This window comes from Miscanthus floridulus, chromosome 11 (assembly GCF_019320115.1).
Source record: "Miscanthus floridulus cultivar M001 chromosome 11, ASM1932011v1, whole genome shotgun sequence".
NCBI classification, from domain to species: Eukaryota; Viridiplantae; Streptophyta; class Magnoliopsida; order Poales; family Poaceae; genus Miscanthus; species Miscanthus floridulus.
In genome coordinates this window covers 100,089,852-100,117,492 of record NC_089590.1, presented here as the reverse complement: position 1 = coordinate 100,117,492, position 27,641 = coordinate 100,089,852, and the positions used below count along the sequence as shown (strand labels likewise).

Here is a 27,641-nt window from a genome sequence, read left to right as displayed (position 1 = left end):
GGGCGGCGTGGATGGCCGGGCGGTAGCATCGAGGGCCGGGACGGAGGAACGGAGAGAGAAATATTTTTTTATTGCTTATGGGCGGTCCATAGCCTTACGGACGACTTTAGCTATTGACTCCTCTATTCTTTCTTCCACAATGTTTCGGTCGGTCTATAAGGAATAATTTAGTCACTATGGACTGCTTTTGGAGTACATTGTGGTTGCTCTTATAGGACATTTTTTTGGCAAACAGGAGGGGGTTGAAGCCCCCTACTAGACTACTTATAGGACATTATTGTAGGAGTTTTTATGCAGCACTGGATTATTGGAATAATAAATTGAAATATTTTACGATTCTCTTACAAATTTGTTAAGTAAGATATTTTCTTACAGTTGAGTGACGGTGGAATAATCAATACTTTCATGGCTTAGAAGGCGCAAGCTAGCCTAAAAGAAAGTAGTGATGTACTGTTCTTCAACTATCTTAGGTATGTAATCTACAATTCTACATTAAGGAAGCTAGACTAGCTCGTTTATTTTATGATGTTTGTATGTTCACCTTAACTTAAACATATTGTGTTTCATAATTCATATACCTGTGTATCAATATGTTGGTTAAATTTCTTTAAACAATCATTGGACCACCCTATCTACAAATCCTAGCTACGCCACTGGTGGTGTGTACGGTGTTCCCCACGATTTGAGTGATTAATTCGTGAATCATATATGTATTGTACTCTGCTTTAGGGTTCATGTAAATTTTATGTCATTTCGGTGCCATAAGCCATGTTTGAATTATCCAAAAGATCATGGTGCATTTGGCCCTTTCCTACTAGCATTACGTACACCATTATGTGATTGTGGCTTACTGGCCTTTATGAAGCAATCAAGGCATCCGTAGTCAGCCGGCCATGCTTACTACATGTGCCAGTGTCCTTTGGGACTTGATCGCGTTGTAGACCCATGAAATGGTTGATCGAAGGATTATGTTGTTTCTGTTTGACCCCTGGAAGAGCTGGGCATATGATGAGTTTGTTCGTTGGGTTTTGCCACCACCAAACCCTCCAAAAATAACAGAGGATGAGAAGCTTGATGCCAGATTGAAATGTATAGCGAATCCTCTCCTCTTTGCCACTGTGGAACGGAAGTGATGCTGACTAAGCCTAGCCAAGGTGGTGCCTTTACTCCCTTCTTCCGGTGTGGATTGCCATCTAGTGTAAGTTCTCATGCAATGAGAACATTTAGAAGGTCATATGTTTTTAGCACATAAAACATTATTGAACATTTGGTACGTAGGAGGCTGGCCATCTTGTGATTTTGAGGAGTACATTTATGGCCCCAAGTCACACTGGCCGTCAGAGTATAAAGTTGTGGAGTTTCAAGCAGGTATTAAGGAGTGGCCTTGCAAGAGGATGCCAGGTTGTAAGTGCAAGTGCGGTATCAAGGCTCGTGTGTGACGTCCTACCCCAATCGCCGGCGCGGCAACGGTGCCTGTGTGATGGGTGCGATCAAGCTGAGAGAAAGGACGGAAAATGGGTTGAGCCCGCGAACTCTATAAGGATTTGTCGCACCAGACGAGGTGGCATGATAGTTCTATCGTGCCCACGTCGATAGGGTAGGCCCCCGCCATGGGCCAGGTAGGAACGGCCTTCGATCCACACCACCGTGGCACCATCTGTCGCGCCAATACATGTGGCGCGACAGAGCGCTATTGTTGCACCGCACTGACGCGATGAAAATGGTCAGATCTATATTTTGTTTCTAAGAGTAGTTATTTTTAAAATATTAATTAAAATGATTAAAAAAATCATAATTGATGAGTGCTTCATGACGTCCAAGTTCATTCTTTACCCTTCGTCTTCCACCCCCATGTCTAGAACAATGGTGTACTCACCTTCAGCCTCGCGTACGAGACACAAAACATTGCACTCTCTTCTTTCAGTTGAGTTGCTCCCAAGCTTCCCCATTTCGATATTCTACGTGCATGGAGGATTGGAAGAACAGGCCTCCGAAATCACCCTCGTGTCTGCAACACCTGCTCGGGTAAGGTTTTTAGGGAGCACATAATGCAACTGCTTGGTGCCAATTTGCATCTTCTTCCCGGTGGACGTTCGCAGGACTGTACTATGAGCACCTTCCTGCATCGACTGTGGACCACAACTTCGAGCAACGTACTATATTGACTGGTACGCATGAGCCACCGGAGCCTTCGGCTCTAGTCGCTCTGTGAGGTCTAATCTTACTCTTTCTATGTTTAGTTATAAATTTGTGCTGCTTACGATGAGTGCGTTCGTCGTGGTTGCCACTGTAGCGACTTACTGTAGTTTACACGTGCACACATATCTTGTCACGAATTTATTACTATTTTCTAGATTAAATTAAATATAAAAATGCCTAAATTTCTAGCAGTATTGTAAAACAGCGCATATTTGTGATTTCAATTTCATCTGATATACCCCATTCGGGTCTCTTGGATGAAAATGGTGCGAGAAAAAAAAATGTTCCATGTAGCTCACTCGGTTACGAGCACGTAATTGGTGCCTCTCACCCAACCAGTAGTTGAGGCACGCCCTGGTTGCTTGCTGCTCTGCTCACGCACGTACTATAGCACTATAAAACACGCAGGAACTGGAAGAGAATGTCACAGCTCAAAGCAGGGAAAACGCAGAAACACAATCCATCGAGCTAGCTAGCTGCAGCGATGTCTCGCTCTTGCTGCCTGGCCGTGTCAGTGCTTCTCGCGATCGCCGCGACAGCCAGCGCCACCTTGCCGGCATTGCTGCACGAGGAGCACCTCGAGGAGGCCACGGCCACGGGCCTGCTGGTCGCGGAGGGCGCGAGGGTGGCGGCCTCGTCGTCCACCTGGGCGGCGAACAAGGTCTCGCCGGCGCAGCCGTTGGAGGCGAGGCCGAGCGGCGGCATGGCCACGCAGGGCGACGACCAGAGCTCGTCGGGTGGCAGCAGCGGCGAGCACGGCAAGGAGGAGGGGGGCAGCAACGAGGGAGAGAAGCAGGGCAAGAGCTGCCTCACCAAGGAGGAGTGCCACAAGAAGAAGATGCTCTGCGGCAAGGGCTGCACGCTCTCGGCGCACAGCAAGTGCGCCGCCAAGTGCACCAAGTCCTGTGTCCCCACCTGCTAGGAGCCGTGGCCGAGCAGCCGGAGCCAGAGACGCCGGCGAGACCTCGATCGATCGAGTGTTTCAGTTCTTTGGTATAGTTCTTGTGTGCTGCGTAGACGAAGGGAATAAGGAAGGGTACTTCTTCGATATTTGTTCCAGATTTCTGTGTAAGCGTGTTGTTGTGACAAGTCATTTGATCCAGCGAGACATTTGTTCTAGATTTCTGTGTAAGCGTGTTGTTGTCATTTGATCCAGCGATGAATAGATCGTGCTCGCACTATTTAGCATGCCTGTCCAATAACAGTACAAACACACAGATATTTGCTAGATAATAAAGGGAAACAGAAGCTCACCGAAAGCTGTCAAGGCAACACCACAGGAATCATTGAGGGAAAAAAAAAGATGTCAAATCTTCAAAAATGATGTACATGGCTCACTTCACTCGTCAATGATCACTAAATCGACCACACAACACAACCCAACCATAAACTAACAAATGCAACCACTTAGGGCATGATTGGTTGCTTTGGTGATGGGGAGCCGGGATGAAGAGACAGTCCGGTATTGTGAGATGCATGCTCAAATCGTGCACCCAGTCGTGTTTGGTTGTCTTTGTTGATCCAGTACGAGATGTGATCTTGTTTGATTGCATGCATGGATAAAAGTTTTAAGTGTGTGACACATAAACCCTTATACCATAGATGCATCATGTCGTCCTGCATGGCGAGGGAAGTAAAAATTGAGAAAACGAAGCCGTGTGGGATGGTGGAGGGCAGCGGAATGAAACGAAGCAGGCAAAGCGTGCGAGGCGGGAACCAAACACAACAGAGGAATGAATTGAATCAGGCAAAGGGTGAAGGATGGCCTAGTTCCGGCAACCAATCAGCCCATTAACTGTTGCACATGCACATGCTAACGGTATATGATTAAGATGTCACAGACAGCAAAGAACTAAGTGGCAGAGAAGCCCTCCCGAGCCCCATCCGCTGATCAGCACTCGATTGGGACCTAATAACGTCTCCAGCAGCCGCTGAAACGACATCGACATAATATCGTGGCTGAAGTCATTGTCCATGGCAGCTTCTCTTCACAAATGACATGGATTATGTGTTAGCATGTGTACAAAAGGGGCGACCAGCAGCAACAAAACGCCTTTGTCGCTGTTGTGGCCTTGGAGCTTGATGGCGGCGCTAAGACTGAATAGCTAGCGCTCCATGGCAGCTGATAAACAATCTCGGTGCCATCTGGGGGAAGCATGTCCCATCTAATTGTGTATATCTAGTATGTCGTCAGTCAACTCATGATTTCCTGGAAGACAAGAGCAAGCTCTTGTGCAGCATTTGCAACCGCCCCTTTTCTTCTGTTGAGGTTAAACAGAAAGACCGAGATATGAGTATTGCAAAAATTTATAAAGAACTGAAACCAAAGCCACACAATAAATTCAGATAAGTATGGCCTCAAAGTGCCAATGAATAATTCACTCAACTAAACCATGTAGGATTTAGCATGTTAAGTAGACTGCTAATACGGGTCAAAGGTAAAAATTTCTCTAAGGTATAATATCAAGATTGCCAAATACCTTGTTAGAGACGGAAGCTTATTTTTTGCCTTCTCCAATTCAATGAAGCATAAGTTGCAGCGCTCCCTCCTACAATAAATAAATCGCATCAAGTAGTCTAGTAATGGCCCTTCATACAAGCAGCTATCTGAAACAATACCTTTGCTCTGCCTCAAGGTCTACGCCAACACAAGGACCTGATGATACTGTTGAATGTATCATTGGACCAAAAGTCCTTACAAGCTTCACCAATAATTCCAATGCAACGCATAAGTGTCTGCATACATTCAACACAAACCGTACATGAATCAATCAAAACTTCTTTCCAATAATGATTGTTGGAAATGGCCCCAAAAAACCATCATAATCACTCAAAAACGTTGCAGCAAGTACCTGTCAATTTTACTCTCCAGAAGATCAGTGACAACAGGCAGGATAGAGGTACATAAATCTAGTGTGATTATTTCACTTCTCTCCATCAGAACAATAGCCATATCAGCACAGACCTGAAATTTCCAGAAATCACACAATCATTAACATGCTGATTATTGCAAACAAAGAAAGAGCTGTGAAGTACTGACAGCATGATCACCCATCCTTTCCATCGCAGAGAGCACACCCCTGACGTCATTTCTTTCCCACATTTGATGAATAATCTGCATGTCAACAAAAAGGGGGTATCCTTTAAGAAATTGTAGTTTAAAAACCGATCTTCTATCCAAACTGCTTTACTCCACTGAGCAAAACAGTGATTTACAAAGTCCATTATAACTGGAGTAAAACAGTTTAAAAGCCTATCCTCTATCCGAATTATAAGTTTAGAAACCACAACATAAGGTACATATATATACTCTTTTCTTTTATTAACCTGGACTGTTTATACCATCTGATTAATTGGTAGGAGCAAACTAAAATTATAAAATTTCTTTTTCTTGAGCAGCATTACACGACTAATACAGCCAAATTGTCAAGCACTGCACTGACCTGCAATTTTGTCAGCCGAGACTTTGTTGAGCTTAGAAATAGATCATGTTGCTCCATGATAAGAGATAGAACATCTTCATCGCTAGCTATGATTGGAGTTTCAGAAGCTTTTTGATTGCTTCCTCTCTGCAGAAGAGGAAAGGTTTCATATATATCTCAGTGTAAAAATAATAGATGGCCAAACATGCAATTCCATGTATAAACTGTTGTGTCAAATAAGGGCTGCAAGTCTTCAGTATAGTAAGCACAAGCTAGTCAAGCATGATTGCCATGATAATTTCACAGGAATTGTTGGAATTCAACCGTGTTTCAAATGGGAACTAGCGATAGGTCTAGGCTGAGCCTGGGGCAAGAGTGATTGAAGGAATGGTTTTGTCATACTTTATCTTAGGTCTATGATGCATGCACATGAATCGATGGGACAGCAACAGCCACCAAGATAAATGAAATCAGATAATAAAGCAAGCAAAGTATCTTCAAACTTAACTACCCCACATTTTTACAACATTCAGAAATTAAACGAAAAGGATGAAGTAACAGAATGTATAAAAGGTTTATAGCTTGTCTTAGACATACAGATGAATATGGACGGCCTGTAGGAGCCAGCGAAGAACTGCTTGTTGTCGGTTCTTCGTGACTAGGGGACTGATCCCTCCCTTCCCAATTAGAGACACTTGACCTTGCTTGCCCTACATGATAATTTATTCAGATACATGAACAGATTACTGGAATCAAAACATAGTAGCATCTTCCGTAAAAAGATACACATAGTAGCATAAACCATACCTGCTCTTGAAACTTCGATATAGCAGTTATCTCTTGGTTTGCGTATTCTAGAAACATCTGTAAAACAGAACCAAATGGAGTGATTACCCAAAATGTAAATTTTGCCAAAACAAAAGGAAGCTAATAACTCAACAAAACAACAGACATGTCTGGTGTTTCTCGCGCGATTCAGAATGTAAGCTTTGCGAAACCATGCTTCGTCCAGATAATGCTGAGTAAACAGCATATTAATAAATCAAATTCATGACAACTACAAGATACCTACAAGTTATTGAGCACCTTAAACAAATAAATCTGTTAACTCTTTTCTTTAGTAAGTAAATTGTTTGCTCATTAATGCTTGATTCAATGAAAGAAAATGGACATGTGACTAGATACTCTCTTGGATTCAAATCCACAATTCCAAAGCATATAGAACTTACTATGATGAGTACCTTCTGTGATATGTATATTTTTAGATAAAGATATAACTAATAGCATTACAAATATGTGCAGATGAAGGCACAATCAAATCATTACATACATGTAGGACAAAGACATGCAATGCAAACATGCATAGCACATTATGAACACAACATAAATAGCAAGCAATAGTAGTAGTTCGACTTGTTAGTCCATTAAACAAGTTATGAAGGAAATTAAGCACCACTAACAATTGTGAAACATGTGAATCTAAGTGGTAGCAGCACATAAAACATATAAATGAGTACAGATCATACAATTCTCACTGCGGACACTTGCATTTGGTTCTGATGAATTCGAAAATCCCATCCTGTCAACTGGACCACACTTTACATCTTCACGAGATTCTTCAGAACTTATTGTTTGAAAAACACCATTTGTACAGGGAAGAAATATTTGGCAATTGAAGTCATCTGTTTCAGTAATTTTACTTCCGCTATCAACTTTGTTTGAATCAGTTTTGGCATGGGTTAGCTTCCGTAGCTCAGCATATCTTGACTGGATTCTGAATGGTGATACTCTTCCAGCAGAAGGTTCTCTCCTAGAATCAGAAATCATTTTCATTCTAGAATTTGTTCTGGGAACAATGACAGGTACTGCATCCGCACTTTCTTTCTTTGAATCAGTACCAGAATCTAGCTTTCTGTTTGACTTTGAAAGAGCGGGAGCAGAATCAGAGGCCATCTCCATTCTTACATTTGCCCTGGGATTGGAAACAACAACAGGTGCTGTATCAGCACTTTCTTTTTTTGAATCAGGGGCAGACTCCAACCTTCTGCCTGACTTGGAAGTAGAAATGGGTGCTGAATCAGAGGCTGTTTCCATTCTTGAGCTTGCTCTAGGAATAACAGGTTCCACATCATTGCTTTCTTTTCTAGAATCGGTAGCAGGATCAACCCTTTGGGTTACCTTAGGAAGAACAGGTGGCACATCAGCAGCATCGCTTCTAGAATCAGTAGCCAACTCCCCTCCTGAGCTAGTTCTGGGAACAATGACAGGCACTACATCAGCTTTACTGAAATTGTGAACATTAGAGGCACTGTTACTCCGCAACGAACTTCTCTTCAAGGTGGTACCACCAGATTGAAAAGCTGAATTTCCAACAGATCTATTATTGGAGCTAACTCCAGCCCTTTGTGGTGTGCTTGGGACCAACCCGCTTGCTTCAGTATATTAAGAACAGATAGAAGAGAGATAAGGCATATGAAATGCTTTAACCATTAAATGTAGAAATGAGTAGATAGAGATGAGCAGAAACATACAGGGTGCTGATTTAGTCTCTTTGGGTGCAGAATCAGAGTTCTGGGAAGCCGACAATCTTCCTGAAGAAGTTTTCAAGTTATTCTCTGAATTTTGCAAGACTGATGGCCGCCCTATGTTAGCCCTTGAACCACTATCATTTTGTAAAGGCATAGTGCCGCTAGACACAGTCTTCAATTCAGAATGACCATTTAGTTTTGTTGAAGTACCCGTTGCATATGGATCAAGACGCTGCCAATTGATTACTTTGTTAGTAGATTCAAGAAAAAACAAAAAAAGGAAGACTCCAATTGACTGTAACAGATCAGTGTTACAAATGTAGCTGAAGCCAACATACCGTCAGATCAACAACCCATATTCCAACACAACTTTGATTGAAAGAACAACCAAGAAGTTTTCCCTCGTGGACATTCAAATCAGCAAGTCTAGACCATCCCACATCAACAGTATCATGGCATCTTATTGGTTCCCAAGAGAAAACCTGCTTAATTTAAGAAAAGTTTATCTCTAGAAGTCATAGTGTACAAGAAGTTATCTGGACATGATCACTTGAGAAAACAACAGCCCTACCTTTAAGCTTTCGTGCAACCCACACAACAGAGATCTTCCATCAGGATTGAATGTCATGGACCGTACACCTGTTGTCTAGTATTTTTTTATGGAACACAAGAAGTAATTCAAATGAATTAAATACTGATTTAATGGAAACAAAAGAAGTATTCAAATGAATTAAATAGGTGCCCCCCAATTGAACTGAATTATGAATTAAATAGGTGCCCCCAAATTGAACTGAATTATGCTGCAAAGCATTAGCATACGACTGTTTGTGGTATAAAGTAGCATCAAACAGGGAGATCGAAGTTTATGTTCATTTTCCATTATTTTGCGATGGAACATAGAGATAAGATCCCCACCCAAGTTACTTATTAAGGAAATAATGCTAAAATTCTGAGCATTACAAATGCAAAGAAAATAAACAATTATGAATTAGCAGCTCAAAATACTAATGTACCTCAGGTCCTGTAGATCCAATCAACTCAAATGTCTCCAAATCCCAGAACTTGACAGTTTTATCAGCTGAACCTGAATGAAGCAACGAGTTTTATGTAAGAGAGATTTAGTTTCAAAAGGAATATACTCTTCTGAGCTCCCACATAATCATATGAATAAACTCTTCACTGCCTGACAGGAGACAATATGCGTCTCCACCAAAACAAAAATGGAATTTATTATTTGATGACACAGAAAGAAAGTTTATATAGAACATATAGTACACAGTTTCAATGCATCTCTTCACAGATGTCACCAACGAAAACAAGCATGATATCTCACAACGAAAAATTAACACAGTACATGTATAGCAATTTACTTAAAGCAAGCTAAACTATGCCAAGATATGACTACTTGGAATTTTTTTTGTTAAATAATCAAAAAGTTATTATGGGGTGTGGTGGGGCAGATAACAATTGCAACCATAGTATGATCCATTACACTTTGCCACTTAAAATGTCAAAGGAGCATTCATTACACATTGGTTCAAATCTTATTTTTAGTTAGGAAATCATGTTTACCGGCTCAATGGAAATCATTTATTATGGGGTGTTTTTAGATAGCACCTAAATATTTAAATTAATTTACCAGCTCAATGGACAGACGAGTCTTTTCTTCAACCAAATGCCAATACAGAAGTCTGAGATTTAACCATAAACAAGTACATAGTACAACCAAAAGGGACAAAGAAAAGTTAACAGTTAAGAAACAGATAGGCATTGTAAATTCTGAACCTAACCTGTTGCCAGAAGGAACTCATGGGGGTGGAAATCTATGCACTGGATCTGACCCTCATGACACTTGAATTCATGTAATAACTTTCCAGCGGTCAGATCCCAGAGCTGCCAAGGCAAAACATATTGTAATGAGTTCCAAAAAAATAAGGATTTTTCATTAGAAAGATTAAGGCAAAATAAAAATCAAATTCCAGCAGAAGAACTAGCAATTGAAACACACAGCACTAAGTTACTAGCAAATTCTTACCTTTACTATATTATCTTCGCCACCAGACACAACCCAGCGCCCATCGGGTGTGAATCTAATAGCATTCACCCCTCGTGTGTGACCTTTGTATGTATGGATGCAATTCTTTCTTCTTATATCCCATATCTTCAGATTAGTGTCCAATGACCCAGAGGCAAAGAATTCCCCAAACGGATGGAAATCAACTGACATACAGTTTGATCTATGTCCAGTAAGAGTGCGGACAACTGCATAAGAAATGAGCCAAGAGATACAACATACAATTACTTAAAGATTCATACATATATTTATACTGACCACATATTAATAGTAAGTTAAATATTTGTATTTGCATACTCTTTGCTTCCTCCAAATCCCATAGTTTTATTGTTCCACTGGCTGCTCCTGCAGCCACAAACACTTCCGTGGAATCAAAACCAACAGACTCCACAGCACTTGTGTGACCTGATAAACTCTGTACAGCCACCAAAAAGTTAAAGGAGTGGATTAAATAAAGTACTCCATCCCTAAAAACACTACTTGTGACACCTTTGTTAACTAAACGAACCATCCTCAAAACACATTGCTGTGCGGTAGGTTGATAACTAACATAAAAGTATCTTTGTATTAATTGAATACCAGCATAAGAGAACTGTGCTGCATAGGCTGTCAGCCGTTGAAAAGGTGAAGTTCCCATATTGTAACCAGTTGAAGGTCAGCAAAGAGTTTTGTCAACTGAGTTAAAGAGTTTTGTTTTCCTACTCAACTGTGGATCCACAGCTTACAATCAGTCGATACGTAGAAACAGCACTAGACAAATCAGTCTTACCAATATTGAATTGGGCTTCCCAATAGCCCAAAGATTGACCTTATGATCCTCTCCTCCTGTGACAAGAACCCGCGAGGTCTTCCTCCCAATCTTGAGGCAGTTAACATTGGAAGAGTGTGCCACAAACTCCTCTACACCAAACGCAAGTCAAGGCATTCCAATGTAGCAAATTTGGCAGCCCAATCTCACCCAATAACTTACGTCAATGTACCACTTCAGACATTTTTCACAGACACAGAATGCCAGCAATCGCACTTCTCAAATAATAAAACAATAAATCAGTAACGACTACTAGACAATCACCAGCAGCTAAATGTGACCCACCCAATCTCACAACCACCAAATACCTATTTCTCATCTCAAAAGAAGCAGAAAATTGAGAGTCATGAGCTCCCTCTCAAACTTGCTGACCCAAATCTCCCCCCGACTGGTTGAACAACCGAGGCAGCAGCGATGGATCAGCCATATAGAAAACCCACTATGCAGCACCCCCGACAAGAAATTCAAAAAAAAAAGCGAAATAGCGCAAAGGAATTGACGAGGATACGGAGCTTGTAGGCGCGCTTGGTGTTGGTCGTCATGGCCGTCTACCTCCGCAGCAAATACCGCGCCGCCGGGTCCAATCTCATTTCAGATCACGCCGACGCCACGGCGCCACCAACGGGACCCCCCAGCCCTTCGAGCCCGGATCTCGCGCCCCGCCTGTCCCCAGCACGAGGCGGGCGTACACACTCCCGTGAGAGCCTCCCTCCCTCTTCCGGGGAATAAACCCTGCCTCGTCCGCCGCCGCCGTATCCGCCGCCGCTCGGGGTGGCGCGGAGCGGAGGGGCGCGAGAGCGGGGAGGGGCTGGCTGGAGGAGGGAATGTGGCTGCGCTTTCGGGTTTGGTGCGCGGTCGAGGTGGAGGCAGGACGGGGGAGGGGAAACGGAGCTGTCTGGTCTCTGGTTGGGGCCGGGCCGGGCGCTGTGCGGGGTGGGGAAGGCAGGAGGTGGAAGACGAGAGAGATGGGCTTGGTTCGAAAATTTTCGAATTAAAAACAGCTGGGGGTTGGAGCTGAGGAGGGCTCGCTGATTAAAAATGGCGCTGCGGCGTTGGGCAGTGGGGTGGGGGTGGAGCTGGATCTTGTCTTCTCGCCTCCCACTTTTGTTATGCTCTCGACGCAAGCATTTGATATTGAGTGAGTATAATTTTTTCACGTGAAATACTAGTTTCGTTTATTCGTTAAACACGTGATAGATGAGCTGTTTATCGGGTCATTTACACGCTACTAGGATAAGATTATACGCCATCATCGACAATTAGGCAATCACATCTGAACGTTTGGTCTAACCAAATAAGGTAAGGAGTAATCAATTGGGGTGACAAATGTCCTGCACTTGGTTGAACGCAGCGTGCTGGACAGCGGAGGAATTCACAATGGTTCCTTTGTTTTCACGAGCGTGTTATGCTATGGGTCCACGTAAATCATTTTTGTGGTGCTCGGCAAGTACAGCTAGGGTTATAGGTGAAGAGGATCTTTTTTTTTTCTTTTTTCTTTTGGAGCGGAGTGCATGAGAATACACGTAATACTTATGTGCACTCCATCTGAATTTTAAGTTAAACCTTATTTAGCATGGTTTTGACTCCTTATTACAGTGTGCAACGAATTTAAAACCGGTGAAGCTAAAAGTAATAGTTTCAACTTATTCTAGAAAGAAATAAAAACAGCTTCTGCGATTCACGGACGGAGGTGCCAGAACCGGCCGAAACTCTACCGAACAGAGACACATTGGTTACATATGTAATTAGTTAATTTCCAAGTAGTACACTGACAAGGAGGAGGATGTTTTTAGCACAAGATGTGATGACTAATTTAAAAGCCAAAAAGATGGCCAGCTCCTCCGGCAGGACCGCCTTCCACGTCGCCCGAAATTGCCACCGCCGTCCGATCTGTCATCGTATGGCCGACAGTGCTTATAGCCGCTTCCGTTAGAATCCTCTACATCCTGCGCTTCTGATTCTCGCCGTGCAGCAGACCTCCACGGTAAAAAGGGGGGAAAAAACTAGCTTGGTCTTATCTCTCTGTCCTGTCCGTTTTCTCCTCTCGCGCCGTCGTCGTCTCCGCCTCGCTTCCCGCCATTCCCGCCGTTCCCACCAGCGCCGCCGGCTCCTCCCCTTCCTCCTGCACCTCGGGTGCTCCCTCTGCTTTGCTCCCTCTCTTTCTCTTCTTGCGCTTTCCTTGTTTCGGGTTTGTTCGCCGCCACCGCATTAACGCTCGGGGACACGCCGTCCACCTCCGCCTGTGTCTGCCCGCTGCCGTCCTTCGCCTGCCGGATCTGGCTCAGTGAGCCTCGATCTGGTGCGTGGGGTGCGGGGGTGGACAGCCTCCCCTGTGGTCAGCTCCCCGTCCGCCGCCCGGCCGTACAAACCCTAGCATCGGCGGCCTCGCCGTCCTGCTCGGTTCCCGTCGTCTTCGCGCGGATCCTGCTTTTCGGCGTCGTCTGCTGCTTCGGTGCCTGACCAGCGCTCCCCTGCGTGTTACACCTTCCCCTAGAACACCTCTGGTACGTTCTACCGTCGGTACCGCATCGCCCCGTTTCCCCCACGTGGGTGGCGCGCCGGCAGCCCCTCCTCCTCCGCCTCCTTCCTCCCTCTCTCTACTTGGCCTGGCCGCGCCCCAGCGCGGTGATGACGCCGGCCTAGGGTTTCGCGTCTCCATCGCTGGCCGTCCTCGGATTGACCATGACCCGGCGTCGGTGGTGCACTGGCGCCACTGCTCGCCTGCGCTGCGGCCAGGTATGGCGGGGGCTCCAAATTGTTGGCGGGGGCTCCAAATTGTTGCTGCAGTTATCAATTTTTGGTGAGATTTTGTCTATATTCCCGGTGCAAATACAAAGCGAATCTGCTTCCAATTCTTTTCCCCAATTTGAGAGGCAATTTGCTCCTAATTTGATAGAGCTATTTCTAAATAAGGTTTGCTTTCGTAAGCCAGGCAGGTTGCAGCCTCACGGTTAGCTTGGCTCCAGATTGACCAGTTCAGATGTTGTGCTTACAGATTTAGTAACGCGCTACATGTTTCAAAGTCAATCTTTCTATTTGATTTTGTCATTGGGCTTCACTGTAACCTTGCTTCGCAATGTTCAGATTGATCTTATATATGCACTATGTGATCATAGCAGTCCAGTTTTCTTTTCTTTTCCCTCTTGTATAAACTGAATCCACCTATATATGCTTCCTTGCAGGACCTCAACAGCCATCCACGACAGAAACTCCGACAAAGAATAGAGAACTGTATACAAAAACATTAAACAATTATCTCTCAGACTAATAATCCCTGTAAGCACCCCACTCTGCTTGATTATTAAATTATTTCATCATTTTACAATATGTATGGTTAGCATCTTTCATGATCTAGGAAATGGAAACTTCCTTTCCTATGTAACCTTTGCTTCTTGGTCACATAGAAAAGGCATCTCTTCCTCGTATTTACCATGATGGGCTTGCTCTTTTGCGATCTCTTTGGTTTCTTTTCCCAATTTGTAAACAACCTACTGTTGTTGGGTTTGGTCTCGCTAGCTGATAGATGAGTTCATGCAACCGTGTCATACATTTATGGTTTTGTGGGATGGGATAGAAATATTCTATGTTTTACGATGTTGTGTTGCTGTTACCACGGTCTGCGGATTAAATAGGACTCATCTTTGGTCCCTGATTTTCTGCTACAAAGATGCAGTTCAAGCCCTTGTTCTCTTCTTTGCTTCTTTTATGTTGCTGTTGTAGATCCAAAGTCTACAGCTTTCACTGCGCCTTTTTTTCCCCTTAAATCCACACTCATCTCTTCTTTCCCATTTCCAGAAATGATCCTATTTTCAGCTGCTGTTTTTTATATGACCTAACTGTTCTTGTGTATTTCATAGTAAATAATTCTTTCAGGTTAATGAGTTCAGGAACGCAAGGAACAGCTGGTCCTCTCTCAATGTGTCTTCCTGTAACATGGTGACGCGATACTAATAAGAGTTCTTTGCCGCAAGGCATGTGCTTTCCAATCCACTTTCCCTTTTCTTTGGTACTTTCATCCTTAGTGTGAGCATTATTCCTCACTCTAACAGCCTCCCATGAACACCATTGAAATATTTGTACACCCGCAGTCAATCAAGAGTAGGTTAATGAGACCCCACTGTTGTTGTTTTCCATTATCCTAATGTGATTATTCGGTAGTTCCTCTTCAAAATGTAGTTAACAACATCGAATATGTCCATCAACAGGTGACCTATCTGCCTCCTCCTTGGCTTCGTAAGTTCTTCCTTCCGCTATGCATTTTGAGATGGACAGAACAGCACATTGTTCTTCATGCATATCAGCGTGAATAAATCTCTTGCATATGGATTAGGTATAGAATTGTTGGTGCCTACCTATATCAAAGTTTTAAATTGTCCTTTCTTTGGCCCATTACTCCCTTTAGTTTTGGCCAATTGGAGAATTGTTGTTGCCTAACCGATGTATGCTGTCTCTTCATCGTACAGATCCTACTACGGATCAAAGTTCAGAACATGGACGAAGCCAATTCTTGTTGCATTGGTGTGCATAGATCTGGTATATTTTCCCTACATGCGAATTCTTTTTTGAATTCATATATAATGAGGATTTTTTATCAGCTAGCAATGGATCGCTTTACTACCAAATGTTTCAAACTCAGCTACCAAAGGATTGGTTTGCTACTCTTTCAGGGGATATATACTTATATAAGAGGTTATTATGTAGCGCCGTGTTTGCTGTTCCTCTAAAGATTGGTCATTCCATACAACGGAAACGCCAATATAAGTAGCGCTATTGCAGCTATGAATCAGGCAGTCCCATGAATGCACCCCTTCTAAACCTAGGTCTCCTTTGTGATACCGCCTAGGTACTTTTCCCCTCTCCAGTTTCCTTCAGTGTATTTCGAATGTTCATAAAAAAACAGGACTTCAGAGTCGACTCTTCTACTGTTATGGCTAGGTTTGCAAGCAGATTCTTCAGGCACAGGTATGTAACGAGGCAACATAGTATACTGTGCAGGTTACTAAAAAACTCATTCTAGATAAAAAAAAAAGAATTACTTCATATCCTCCATTCGTTATTCTATGCCTTCAATACCTTGGGCCTAAAGAGAATTCAGGATCTAACTTTTCTAGAGCAAGGTGGTGGTGGAGATTTTCTCAGTATAAAATTGAAAATCCTGAAATGAAACATGTGTGTGCTTCTATGGAATAATTGCATTATGGTTCCGCTTCTGCTTTCTATTGAGTAACTAAAGGTGCTCATACAGATAAAAAGTGGTATGCATTTCCATTAGTTTTGTACCATTAAATGGTGATGTTATGACCGGCATCCATTATCAGCGCAGGAGGCCCAATCGTGGCTAAGAAGACGCCGGCATTAGAGGGCCCAAGGGCCATAGTTATATTATTTATAATATTAGGAAGGAGTTATTTATAAATTATTATTAGCAAGAGACTATAAATATTTGTAAGACAATTATTGTGGAATTAGGCAGAAACAATATAACTGTTTCCGGCTTCCCTCAGGGAGCCGGGAGTTTGCCCTAGCCGTAGCTTTTATTCTTCTCACGCGAGATCACGGCGCCCCAACGCCGTTCTTCCCTGTTCAGGCCACGACCTCCCATCTCCCACTCCAATAACCTACGCCCTAAGCAGGGAAGAGTCCGAGTTCCTATCAGGTGCATCAGCAGCTGACTAAATATAGTGGTCTCATCCTATTTATGCCTGCTGATATGCAGGTTCTTTTCCTTATCAGGGTCTCGGGTTGATGATATTTGTAGCCCATTCTAAGTTATCCGGTTTCTTTGATGTTAAATTCTTACCGTATATGCTCATTTCTTTTGATTAACCATACATATAGTGCCATGGTCCTTTTCATGGACAAGTGCTCTGCCAGTTTGAATTTTTCAATGGTTCTTCCAGAAACATACTCTGTCATAAGTTTTTTAATGGCTCGTCCAATAAGAGATTTGACACTAATATATCAATCAAACTTGGATCGAGAAACGTATCATGCTTTCTGTTAGGATTCGAATCCTATATTTATTAGATTCGACGCTTTTCCTCGTGTTCTATTTTTTTTAGATTTAAGAGGAATATATATCAACTAAGTTTAGGATAACAGGTACATTTAGCTCTGCCCAGCTTTACCTCAAAAAATGCACAAAATGAAATCAAAAGAGATTTGTTGTGTCATCATATTTTTCAACGCCAATTCTAATATGGCTCTATTTTGTAGGTTGGGCTCCCTTAATCATCCAGGGGGAACACCTATTCAATCCTCGGGAGGACACCTAGGGTTCAGTTCATCGTTTTGGTATGTTATCCTCTTCCTCTGCCTTCCTTAGATGTTAGTTTAGATTATTTCATAATAATAGATCGAAATGCTGCCTACTTATGTACTCATATATATGTCCTTTCCTTTGTTTTCTGTGTTCAAATAAGGTGTAATATGTGTTCAGATGGCATGAAGATATTCAGAATCAAATTCCAAATTGTTTTGGATATCTTATTGGATTTCGCAGTTTCCAGTTCCTCTAATTGAAGATGGTATCAAGTTTGAGCTGGTCCAAATATGCTTATTTAACTATCGTGCAGTACATGCTCCTTGCCGCTGCCGACCCACTTATGACTTATCTCAACATATACGCTGTATAAATAGTTGTACAACAATACCACTATTGTTTATTTATAGCTCACTGCTTTCCTGCAAATTTGCGTCAATGTGAGCTATAGGATTTTGACCATCTAGAATGAACCATGCTGCCATTAAGGGACCCACTATGCATCGTTGTTCTATTTGTCCTATAAAGTCAAACAGCTGTAAGGCCTTTTTCTTTTATCATGCATTATATTACCTTACAATCATTCCAGTTTATTACATCACACATGCTAGCCATTCCATGCAGGACAGAACCAACATCTACTTGGTTTTTCAGTTGCCATGCATAGCGTTTTTATTACATGATAATTGAATCAATGTTCTGTTGCGAGCGACAACATTTCCAAAAAATCGTCGGCTACTACAGCACATATGCTTCGAATTCAGTACTATAGTTGAAATGTTTAGAGTTTTCATAAATACAGGTCTAATGAGCTCCTGATTTTATTTTCTAGCTTCCTCCTCTATACCGCTCAAGGTTTGTTTAGCTGATCACGGATGTCAGCTGCTACTCTGCTGCCTAAAGGTTAATTTTCTTTATTGTTTTTAATTTACTTCAGTACATGTGTCTTTGGTTCTCCAAATAGGAGGTCTTTCGTTTGCTTCCATACGTCATGATTTCAACTTCCTATTTCTGGTCCCTATCCCAAAATGATGTACAACATAAATGAGTATGAGTTCCCTAGCTGAACTTATTTTCTAACTTATCTCTGTGTTTCGTTTTGCTTCACATGATGTTTGCAAACTACAGCCGAGCTGCACATGTTTTGTGGGCATAGTTTCTAAGAAAATATGCTAGATAAGGGGAAGTCAGCTGATGATCGATTCATCAGCAACATTAGTTGTTGCTCTAAATTTACGTACTCCATGTATTTCAGTTGAGTTGTTTGGTTATTAAATAATTGGGACATCAGAATCCATTGCCTTTGACTTTGATAGATCCTAGAACTCATGGATTAGTTTGTTTACGAATATTTGACACTCCTACAACATGTTGTATAGAATATGTGTGCATGTAGATAGATAACTACCTCAGGAACCTTAGTTAGCTAAGTGGACTGAAAGGGCCACCAAGTTTGATAAACTCTGTTAAGTTTCAGCCATCAATCATGGGCTTGGTGCTAATAGGAAATCAAGCAGATCATCCTGCATATATAGCTTTGCCTGTAGTAATTACAGATATTGATAGAAGTTATTAGTTTAAAATTCAACTAATGATGATGATAGTGGACTCTACAGTTTATAGTTCGGTTTAGATAATAGTCATAAATGGAACTGCTGCTAGAAAACTGTTGTTGGTGACTGTTGGAAACAATACAGAATCTTTATAGTTTCAGTGATGCTGTTGTTGGTCACGGTTGGGGAAAAAGTAATAAATAATTTATTTTCCCATTTATTTCCTTATGAACTCGTGTTGACGAACTCACAGCGACGAACTCACAGCACTACTATGCAAAAAGAGGTCTAATTGCAACAGCGTGACTCCTGCAAAATAGTTAGGCCGAACCTGCAGCTTCCAGTTAATCTTAAATATAGTTGGTTATGAGCACCATTCAACTACACTGAACACTCTCACTTAAAATGTCCAACTGGTTAAAGAATGTGCTGCCATGTCTGCCTCTAAATTACAGTTAGAAAAGATTAGTAATGAAGCTACAAAGGAGGAACCTTGTCTATATCGAAGTAAGTTCCACTAAGGTTCAATGCAGTGTCCATAAAAAAAAGCTTTGCTTAGTGCTGTTTTGCTGCTTTACTGACCTCATCTTTGCCTTATTTTTCCTTCTCCATATTCTGGATGCACCAGTAGTTTGTTGATCCGTGCCTGATATGTTATATACAGTACACGTATCATAAGATAATATGGCTCAGTTAACTGATGATGTAACTGATTAGAGGAACATACTAAGAATTTCCGTAATGAAAACCTCTTGGATTCGAATGGAATTCATAGGAACTCTGACCTGTTGCTTAAGACTCTAAGGCGGTTAAGAAGACAAGTTTTTGACAAGCTATCCTTGCAGATAGAAAGGCAAATCAGATTGCCCACATGGGAAATTGATTTTTTTTAGCAGTGTTGTTTCATATACAATTCTAGGTTCTATTCATGACATAGGTATCTACTGCCATTTCTATTTACTTTTGTAGGGTATACATACAATATACATAGACAGCTAACACATTAAGGGTGCACTTCAATGGCGTTAACATCTCAGATTTGCTTGCTCTTCATTTTCAGATTGATGTCAATTTGTCCGGTTCGTCATATCGATCTTAAACAACGTCAACACTACACAGATTATGGACGTTGTAGTCATCCATTATTTATTGTTGTAGGACACAGGCTGCTCATTAAGAGGCCACACATTGAAGCCCCCAAACAAATGGCCTGCCATTGATCAACATCTGCGTTCAATTTTACCTATGTATAATTTGGCTCCTCAGCTTCTTCTATCCTTTTGTGCACTTAGCCAAGGGAGTCTTAAAGAAGATTACCATGAACTGATCCCAAAAAGGCTGAAGAGGAGACCACCATGATCTCCATAACCATAAGTGTAAGCGAGATATATGCTTGTGTAGCTGGTTGAACATATTCTGAGGGCCTTGTGTATGACCAGGATATTGTCTACTATTGTATAGACTCTTCTATGTAGATTAGCTAGCTTTACTTCATTGTACTGCTTTGTTGTGTCAAGGATGAGTAAAGGATAAATGATTCAGGGGTAGATGACTTTTTTCTAAGTCTTCAATTCATAATATACTAAATCAATGGAACAGTTCCGTTTCATACATGTATTGCACACTTGAACATTGAACTGCTTTCAACTTTATACTTCAGTTCACTCAGATTTCTAACGCGCCCATTGTTACATAAAATCTCCATTTACAGCCACACAGGCGCGCGGATGCGCGCGCCAATCTACTAGTAATATTTAAAGAAGGCCAGCTCCCAGCTCCGTGGTGGCTTCATGATTAGCAGTAGTTCAGTTGGCTTTGTGCCTCTTTAGTTCTCAAAATTTTACAAAATTTTTTAAGATTTCTCGTCACATCGTATCTTTAGACGCATGCATGAAGCATTAATATAAATAAAAAATAAAACTAATTACATAGTTTAGACGAAATTCACGAGACGGATCTTTTAAGCCTAATTAGACTATAATTGAACATCAATTGCTAAATAACAACGAACGTGCTACAGTACCATTTCAAAAAAACGCCAACTAAACAAGGCCTTTGTCGAGGAAAATTGGGATGGCATTGGTGGAACCGATGAAATGAAAGATCCGATAAATTTGTCTGCTGGCACGTCTCCTCTCGTTTTTATTTTCCCTGAAAAAATATTCGAAATTGCTGCATGGCATGACTCTGTTTGCATTCGCATGCATATTTGTGTGTTCATAATAACGATATAGTTGCACGTTTACGCGTCTCCCTCCATTTCGAGTTTGACTAATAGCGTCAAATTAGTTTTATTAAATCATCCGTGATATATGTCTTGATGATGGAGGAGCCTATGGAATTTTGTGAAAAACAGAACACGTAAATGTTAATATAGCTTTCAGTCAAAGTAAAAAAAAATTAGCTTAAAAACATGATTAAACTACTTATCAATTATGAAACAGTGTTTTTCTCTCACAACAAATTGCCATCGGTCAGCTTAACCGCCTATTTTGAAAGGTATATAGACCAGGCGTAGCCTACTCCCGTAGTCCCTTCTTGGACCAGAAAAAACGTGGCACGGACTACACAGGAACACATGCGGTCAGTATAAAATGAACTTACTTCGGGAGACCGTATCATATCGTGAATTATTTAATACATACTGCAGCTACCTGTGTGGACGAGAAGACCGTAGGCAGGCCAGTATAAAATGAACTTAATACTAGCCAAGGACGAATGGACGAAGAAGACGCGAGACCGTGTGTTGAGACGTCTCCGTCCGGGCATGCTGAGCTCACGTCTAAGGCCTGCCTAGCTTGGTCGTTGCCACTCCATTTCGACACGGCACCCACTCCTCCCGGCCGGGTCCAATAATCCAAAGCCATTTACCGTCTGTTTGGTTGTGGGATCAGTGGGTTGGAGTGGCTCCAACTCATGTTTTGGGGATGGCTCCAACCCTTGATTTATTTGGTTGCGAGAATGGGTTCGATTCGTCTTCTGTTTGGTTGGAGGACTGAGATGGGGTCGGATCCATCCCATTTTCTGTTTGGTTGGATGGATTCAAACAGAACCTGCATATGGTCACCTTTGCACTGAAATGGTGAGGTTACCCTTCTCAATTTATGCAACACATAGCAATATTTGTGCTCAACACATAGCAATATTTCATATGCTTGCACCATGCATCAAAGATCAGCACACAAAATAATATAACAGGCACGTATAAAAGTCTTGACCATATTACAAATAAAAGTCTTAGGCCATATCCATAGGCACATTACACATTAATATCAAGTCTGATGCTTGCACGATGCATCAAGTTCAAGCCTTACACAATATATAGCAAGTTCAAGGCTTCCACATAGCAAGTCACAAGCTTACTTAGACCACAAATATAAAGTTCTATGTGGTACTAACAAAAGAACCATCCCATGACTACAACTTACCCTTACTGCCCAGGGTAGTTGTCAGCAATGTGCTTTGCAACCCAATTGAATTTATGTTCAAAAGGCAAGGAGTTGAAAGCTCTAGCTATGTGAGGATGTTGGACCAAGTAGGAATGGTAGAAGGATAAGTGAGTCGAATTAAAACTACCACTCATAGCCATCAAGTTGTCATACAAATCATCCGGCACATCATTGTCAGGTTTCCCCGCTTCCTTTATCGCCTTGCCTAACTTGGTACTTCCCCATTTAATTGCAGCAACCAATGGATCTTGGTCAGTCATGGCCCTCTTCTTGCCCTTGTCCCTCTTCTTAGGATTGGTGGCCTTGGTAGCCGATGAAGTTACCGCATTGTTGTCTTCATTTGCATTCCTATCACTCTATACCTCCATCCTCTGCACCTCATTGTCCCAGTCATCTATACTGTCTTCCTGTGTACCTAGAGGCACACCCGAGTCCTTTGCAAACTTGCCTGTAGCCATGGTACTTCCAAATATTGTGTGCATCTCCTCAAAGTGTTGAATAGGCTTGTTTAGAAAATCAGCATCTGACTTGTGATCCTGCAATATATGTACAATTTTAGCAACTACTATTATGTGACAACTAATAATTCAGCAACTATTATTAGATTATTATATGTGAGAACTAATAATTCAGCAAATACCTTAATATGATTGTTGTAGTGCTTATCATCAAGAGTTATAGTGAAGGTATCTTCATCCCAACCAGCAACACTCAAACCACGAAGGTCACATATTTTATGAAACTTCTTTTGCCATGTCTTAAGGTGATTCTTAACCTGCTCACCACTGCGCACAATGCCAAATTTCTCTTGAAGAGCCTTTGCACACCCATTGTAGTGAACCATCTTGAAGGTGGATGAAGTCTTGATGCCATTAACCACTAAATTGACAAGGTATTCGAGCATGTAGGCTGACCAAGTTGAGGTCCAAGTAGCATGTCCACCAGTCCCTGCACTACCCTCTGCTTCCATTCCCCTACAACATAAACAATGCAATATATGTCCTCAAATAATAATGCCAACAAAGTAGCAAACAACGTGGCAATCAAATATCTGTAGAAATATCTCCTCAAATACAATTTCAGCCCTCAAATACAATTATTACATTGTCCAAGAAAAAAAATACAACACATATTACATTGACCGATACTAGTTTCTATGGCTTTGACGATCTACCCACATTTGGGCAGCCAGGCCTTCCCTAAAAGCTAGCATAATGGCATTCTCACTTGCTGTCCCAGCATATGTGGTGTGTTGGGTGTCCTCATCGTTGTCACTTGGTATATTGAATTCATCACTCCCATCTTCAATCACCCAATTATGAATGATGCAGCAAGCAACAACAATATCAACTTGAGTTTCATAAGGAAAAAAAGGAGAGGCATCATCAAGTACTTTGAATCTCCTTTTTACTGCTCCAAATGCTTGCTCTACTATGATTCTCAATGAACAGTGCCTACGGTTGAACAATTCCTTCTCATTTTGCACCGGATTCCTCCCCCATTCATTCAAGTGGTATCGTACACCCCGAAAAGGGGGTAAAAATCCTGGTTTGGCTCCATATCCAGCATCAACTAGGTAATATTTACCTAACATATGATGCATAGTTAGGTTACATCTCAATGATCCATTAATCTTGATGAACAAATTTATGGATAAGACATAGGTTCTTGTATTACCTTGTGGCACACGAAGGCCACCCTCACGTGTTAAAGCATCACGTAAAACTAGTGCGTCATGTGCTGTGTCCTTCCATCCGGCCAACACATAGGTGAACTTTTGGTCAAAATCTACGGCTGCCAGTATATTTTGAGTACAATGCTTGTATCTACCACGAAAAGCATGCTGCATTTCCTTTGGAATAGTGGCTCTTATATGTGTACCATCAAGTGCTCCTATACAATCCTACGTGATGTTCAAAGAAGTCAAGATTAGGTCAATTAGGTTTGGCAAAAAATAAACTTAGAATATGACATAAGGTTGAGCTTCACACCTTAAAGTATGGATACCACCTTGGGTCTCCTTCAATTTTAGCTGGAGTGTCCAATGAAGGGGGCCTAATATAATCATCTCGTAGCTCACCAATAGCATGAAGTATTTTGTTAAAATAACGACTGACCGTTTCTCCGGATCTACCAAAATTGGTTGCAATTACTCTATTCCTAACATTGTGCCCCATAGTATGCAAAAACATTACCACTTGCTCCTCAACACACATATGAACGGTATCTTCAAGTAAACCACGATCTCTAAACAACTTACAAAACCTAAAGAAACGTGCTTTGTTCATTCTCAGCATGTTTACACAAGTTGTGTCATCCTTCTAGATTTTGTCATTGAGGTATTCCATTCTCTTCCTATCCCTTTCATATATTGGTGCATAAGTAATCCCTTCCCTTCTTGCAACTCGTTTTCTTTTCCTAGACCGAACAACAATTGCCATGACACACAACAACCAATGTGCAGCAGCAGCAAAAACAAATGCCTTGAGCCTGTTATTCATCTACATACAGCAGCACAATCAAGCACAGCAGCACAATCAATATAGATCAGGTAGGTAAAAAGCAAATATTCAGAAGCAGACCCCATCCAATTCCATATAAGAGGTAACATGGTCTTAAAATTCATGTAGTTTGGTTCAAAGTTACTTACAATTTAAGTCTGAGCACAATATACTACTGAAAGACCATCCATAGTTTGTTTCTATTCATAGGAAAAGGGTGCTCCTAACGATCTAGGCGTTGTACGTCTCGGCATTTCATCAATCGCATCAATGAAGTCGCTATGAAATCGCTATGAAAAAGTAACAACAAAACAAGACTAAACCAGTACTCACCTGCAGGGATCCGGGGCAGAGGGCCGACCTGGCGTCAGTCCGGGGCAGATGGCGGGGCGACGCAAAGGGCGGTGCGACCCTGGCGGAGATGTGGAGCCGGTCCAAGGCAGAGGGCGGCGCCGGTCCGGGGCAGAGGCCGGCGGGCGGGCGGCTCCTCGGGCGGACCTGGAGGCGGGCGGGGCGGCTCCTCGGGTGCGGCGGACCAGGCAGGGCCGGCGCGCCTGACCAGGCGAGGCCGGCGCTGGGCGAGGCCGGCGTTGCGCGACCCTAGCAGAGATGCGGGGCTCGGCGCTTGGCGGCGGCGGTCTGATGGAGCGGTCGAGTGGAGGGGAGGTGAAGGGATAAGGTTTGGGGTTACTGCAGCGCACGTGAATTTCTCAACCCAAGCGGAGCGGCTCCGTCCGCCAGATTTCGCCAGAGCAACCGAACCCGCATATTGGAGGAATATTCTCCTGGGGTCGAACCCAACCCATCCCAAACCTCCATCCAAACAACCAGAAAATGGGTCGAACCCATTCGGGTTGGCTCCAGCACTCCAACCAAACAGACGTAGATGCGATCGCATCGCACGCGGGGGCGAGGGGGGGAACCGGCAACGGCAAACCTAACCGGCAAAATATCACATCTTTGGTGCAATCCATAAAAACCTCAATTAAACCATACTTAAGAGTTTTCAAAAAATTTAAAACTATGGGCACCAATAGTGTATCCGTATATGTGCATTGTCACAAAATCTGATATTCAAATTCGTTTTGCAAAAATTCATATGAAAATAACAAATTTCATTTGCATATATACTAGAGGTTGCAGATGCACTATTTGTATGCATAGTTTCAAAATTTTTAAAAGTTGCTAAGTATGATCTCACAAAGGATTTTCACGATTACACCAAAAATATGGTTTGCACTGAATATTTTGCCAACCTAACCACCCCTCCTTTTTCCGCTGCACCCCCGCGCCGAATTCACACGTGCTATGCCGCACTGTGTGTCCGTGCCCACACACAAATGCCTAGGAATGGAGTAGAGGTACAGGTAGAATCTCAGCAGTCCAGGACTTGCTTACCTCGGTTAGTTTTTACACATTGCATGCATTAAGTGCTTGTTTAGTTCCAAAAAATTTCCTAAAAAGTACTACAATAGCAATCACATCGAATCTTGTGATATGTGCATGGAGCATTAAATGTAGATGAAAAAAATTAATTGTACAGTTTGGTTGGAAATTATGAGACGAACGTTTTGAGCCTAATTAGTCCATGATTGAACATTAATTGCCAAATAAAAATGAAAGTGCAACGGTAGCCAAATTCTTAAAATTCGCGAACTAAACATGCTCTAATTTGATGGTGATGTAATAGTAGCAGTGCGAGTTGCATGTGCAGCACTAAAAGGTTTCGAAATTTTCGCTGTTAAATTATCTATTCGTCCATTGATGACATGCCCAAAGAGATGAAATTCATTAACTAACCTTGCTTGCTGAATTCTTAGGCTGTGTTTAGTTCGCGAAATGAAAATTTTTGGATGTCACATTGGATGTTTCAGGGATGTCGGAAGGGATTTTCGGATACTAATAAAAAAAATTAGATAGCTCGCCTGAAAACTGCGAGACGAATTTATTAAGCCTAATTAATCCATCATTAGCGCATGTTAGATACTGTAGCACTTATGACTAATCATAGGCTAATTAGTCTTAAAATATTCGTCTCGCGATTTCCAACCAAACTGTGCAATTAATTTTTTTCATCTATATTTAATATTCTATGTATATACCGTAAGATTCGATGAAATAATTTAGCGTGAAAATTTTTAGCAACTAAACCCGACCTTACTTGTGCAACGTGCTGTATAGGTGCACACGGACACGGGTCTATTTAATTCGATGTCTGCATGTGTGAGCCTGATACGATACGACGTTCGGTGGCCTAGGCGCTTTCACAGACCGACTGCGCGGAGTCGCTGACATATGTCCTGTTCACTTTTCAAGCGATGAGGCCTGGTTGAGATTGCAAGTTTTTTCAATTTTTTTCATCACATTAAATCTTTGGACATATGTATAGAGTATTAAATGTAGATAAAAAATAACTAATTATATAGTTTAATTGTAAATTATGAGACAAATTTTTTAAGTCTAGTTAGACCATGATTGAACAATAATTGTCAAATACAAACAAAAATGCTACAATACCAAATACTAATTCCTAACCTCAATCTAAACCAGACCGAGGGCGCTACTTTTCAAGCGTCGTTTTGGCAAGCATTCCGTTCGCTGGAGATCGAAAAAAGTTTAGGCCACGTTCCTTCGATTCCTGAATTTGGCACTATGCAAAAAGAAGATTTTCCGTTACATCAAATTTACGGTACATGCATAGAGTACTAAATGTTGACGAAATCAAAAACTAATTGCACAGTTTGGTTATACTTTACGAGACGAACGTTTTGAGCCTAATTAATCAACGATTGGACAATTATTACCAAATAAAAATAAAACGCTATTGTACAGTAGCGCCAGAAAA

General features: G+C 42.0%; 2 protein-coding genes, 1 long non-coding RNA gene and 2 pseudogenes across 23 annotated transcripts; 2 read left to right on the top strand and 3 right to left on the bottom strand.

Moving 5' to 3' along the window:
• Nucleotides 1-2,650: 2,650 nt before the first annotated feature.
• On the top strand, nucleotides 2,651-3,284 carry LOC136491044 (uncharacterized). Its single transcript, XM_066487248.1, has one exon. The coding sequence runs from the start codon at nucleotides 2,684-2,686 to the stop codon at nucleotides 3,119-3,121; it is 438 nt and encodes a 145-aa protein (XP_066343345.1). The 5' UTR covers nucleotides 2,651-2,683; the 3' UTR covers nucleotides 3,122-3,284.
• Nucleotides 3,285-3,506: 222 nt separating this feature from the next.
• LOC136492838 (katanin p80 WD40 repeat-containing subunit B1 homolog KTN80.4-like) lies at nucleotides 3,507-12,044 on the bottom strand. The gene is made up of 18 exons (XM_066488889.1): nucleotides 11,540-12,044; nucleotides 10,993-11,123; nucleotides 10,521-10,638; nucleotides 10,185-10,411; nucleotides 9,940-10,042; nucleotides 9,163-9,233; nucleotides 8,721-8,795; nucleotides 8,488-8,631; nucleotides 8,153-8,381; nucleotides 7,148-8,053; nucleotides 6,429-6,485; nucleotides 6,219-6,331; nucleotides 5,643-5,768; nucleotides 5,240-5,314; nucleotides 5,052-5,164; nucleotides 4,819-4,935; nucleotides 4,680-4,748; nucleotides 3,507-4,460 (listed from the first exon to the last, which is right to left on the bottom strand). Exons 1-18 carry the CDS (start codon nucleotides 11,571-11,573, stop codon nucleotides 4,394-4,396), a joined length of 2,775 nt encoding a protein of 924 aa, XP_066344986.1. The 5' UTR covers nucleotides 11,574-12,044; the 3' UTR covers nucleotides 3,507-4,393.
• A 975-nt stretch (nucleotides 12,045-13,019) lies between these two features.
• LOC136492836 (uncharacterized) lies at nucleotides 13,020-20,340 on the top strand. 21 transcript variants are annotated; one of them, XR_010768196.1, is made up of 10 exons: nucleotides 13,020-13,831; nucleotides 14,214-14,307; nucleotides 14,905-15,002; nucleotides 15,237-15,361; nucleotides 15,495-15,564; nucleotides 15,699-15,874; nucleotides 15,967-15,993; nucleotides 17,248-17,325; nucleotides 17,454-18,196; nucleotides 19,816-20,340. It is a non-coding gene; the product is annotated as an uncharacterized lncRNA (long non-coding RNA). The 21 variants fall into 21 exon arrangements; XR_010768203.1 differs by having other exon boundaries at nucleotides 15,699-17,325; nucleotides 17,454-17,558; nucleotides 18,126-18,196; nucleotides 19,907-19,925; nucleotides 20,012-20,340; XR_010768198.1 differs by having other exon boundaries at nucleotides 15,699-17,325; nucleotides 17,454-17,558; nucleotides 18,126-18,196; nucleotides 19,907-19,925; nucleotides 20,005-20,340.
• A 1,926-nt stretch (nucleotides 20,341-22,266) lies between these two features.
• On the bottom strand, nucleotides 22,267-23,265 carry LOC136490877 (uncharacterized; annotated as a pseudogene).
• A 143-nt stretch (nucleotides 23,266-23,408) lies between these two features.
• Nucleotides 23,409-24,855, bottom strand: LOC136490876 (protein ALP1-like; annotated as a pseudogene).
• Nucleotides 24,856-27,641: the final 2,786 nt, after the last annotated feature.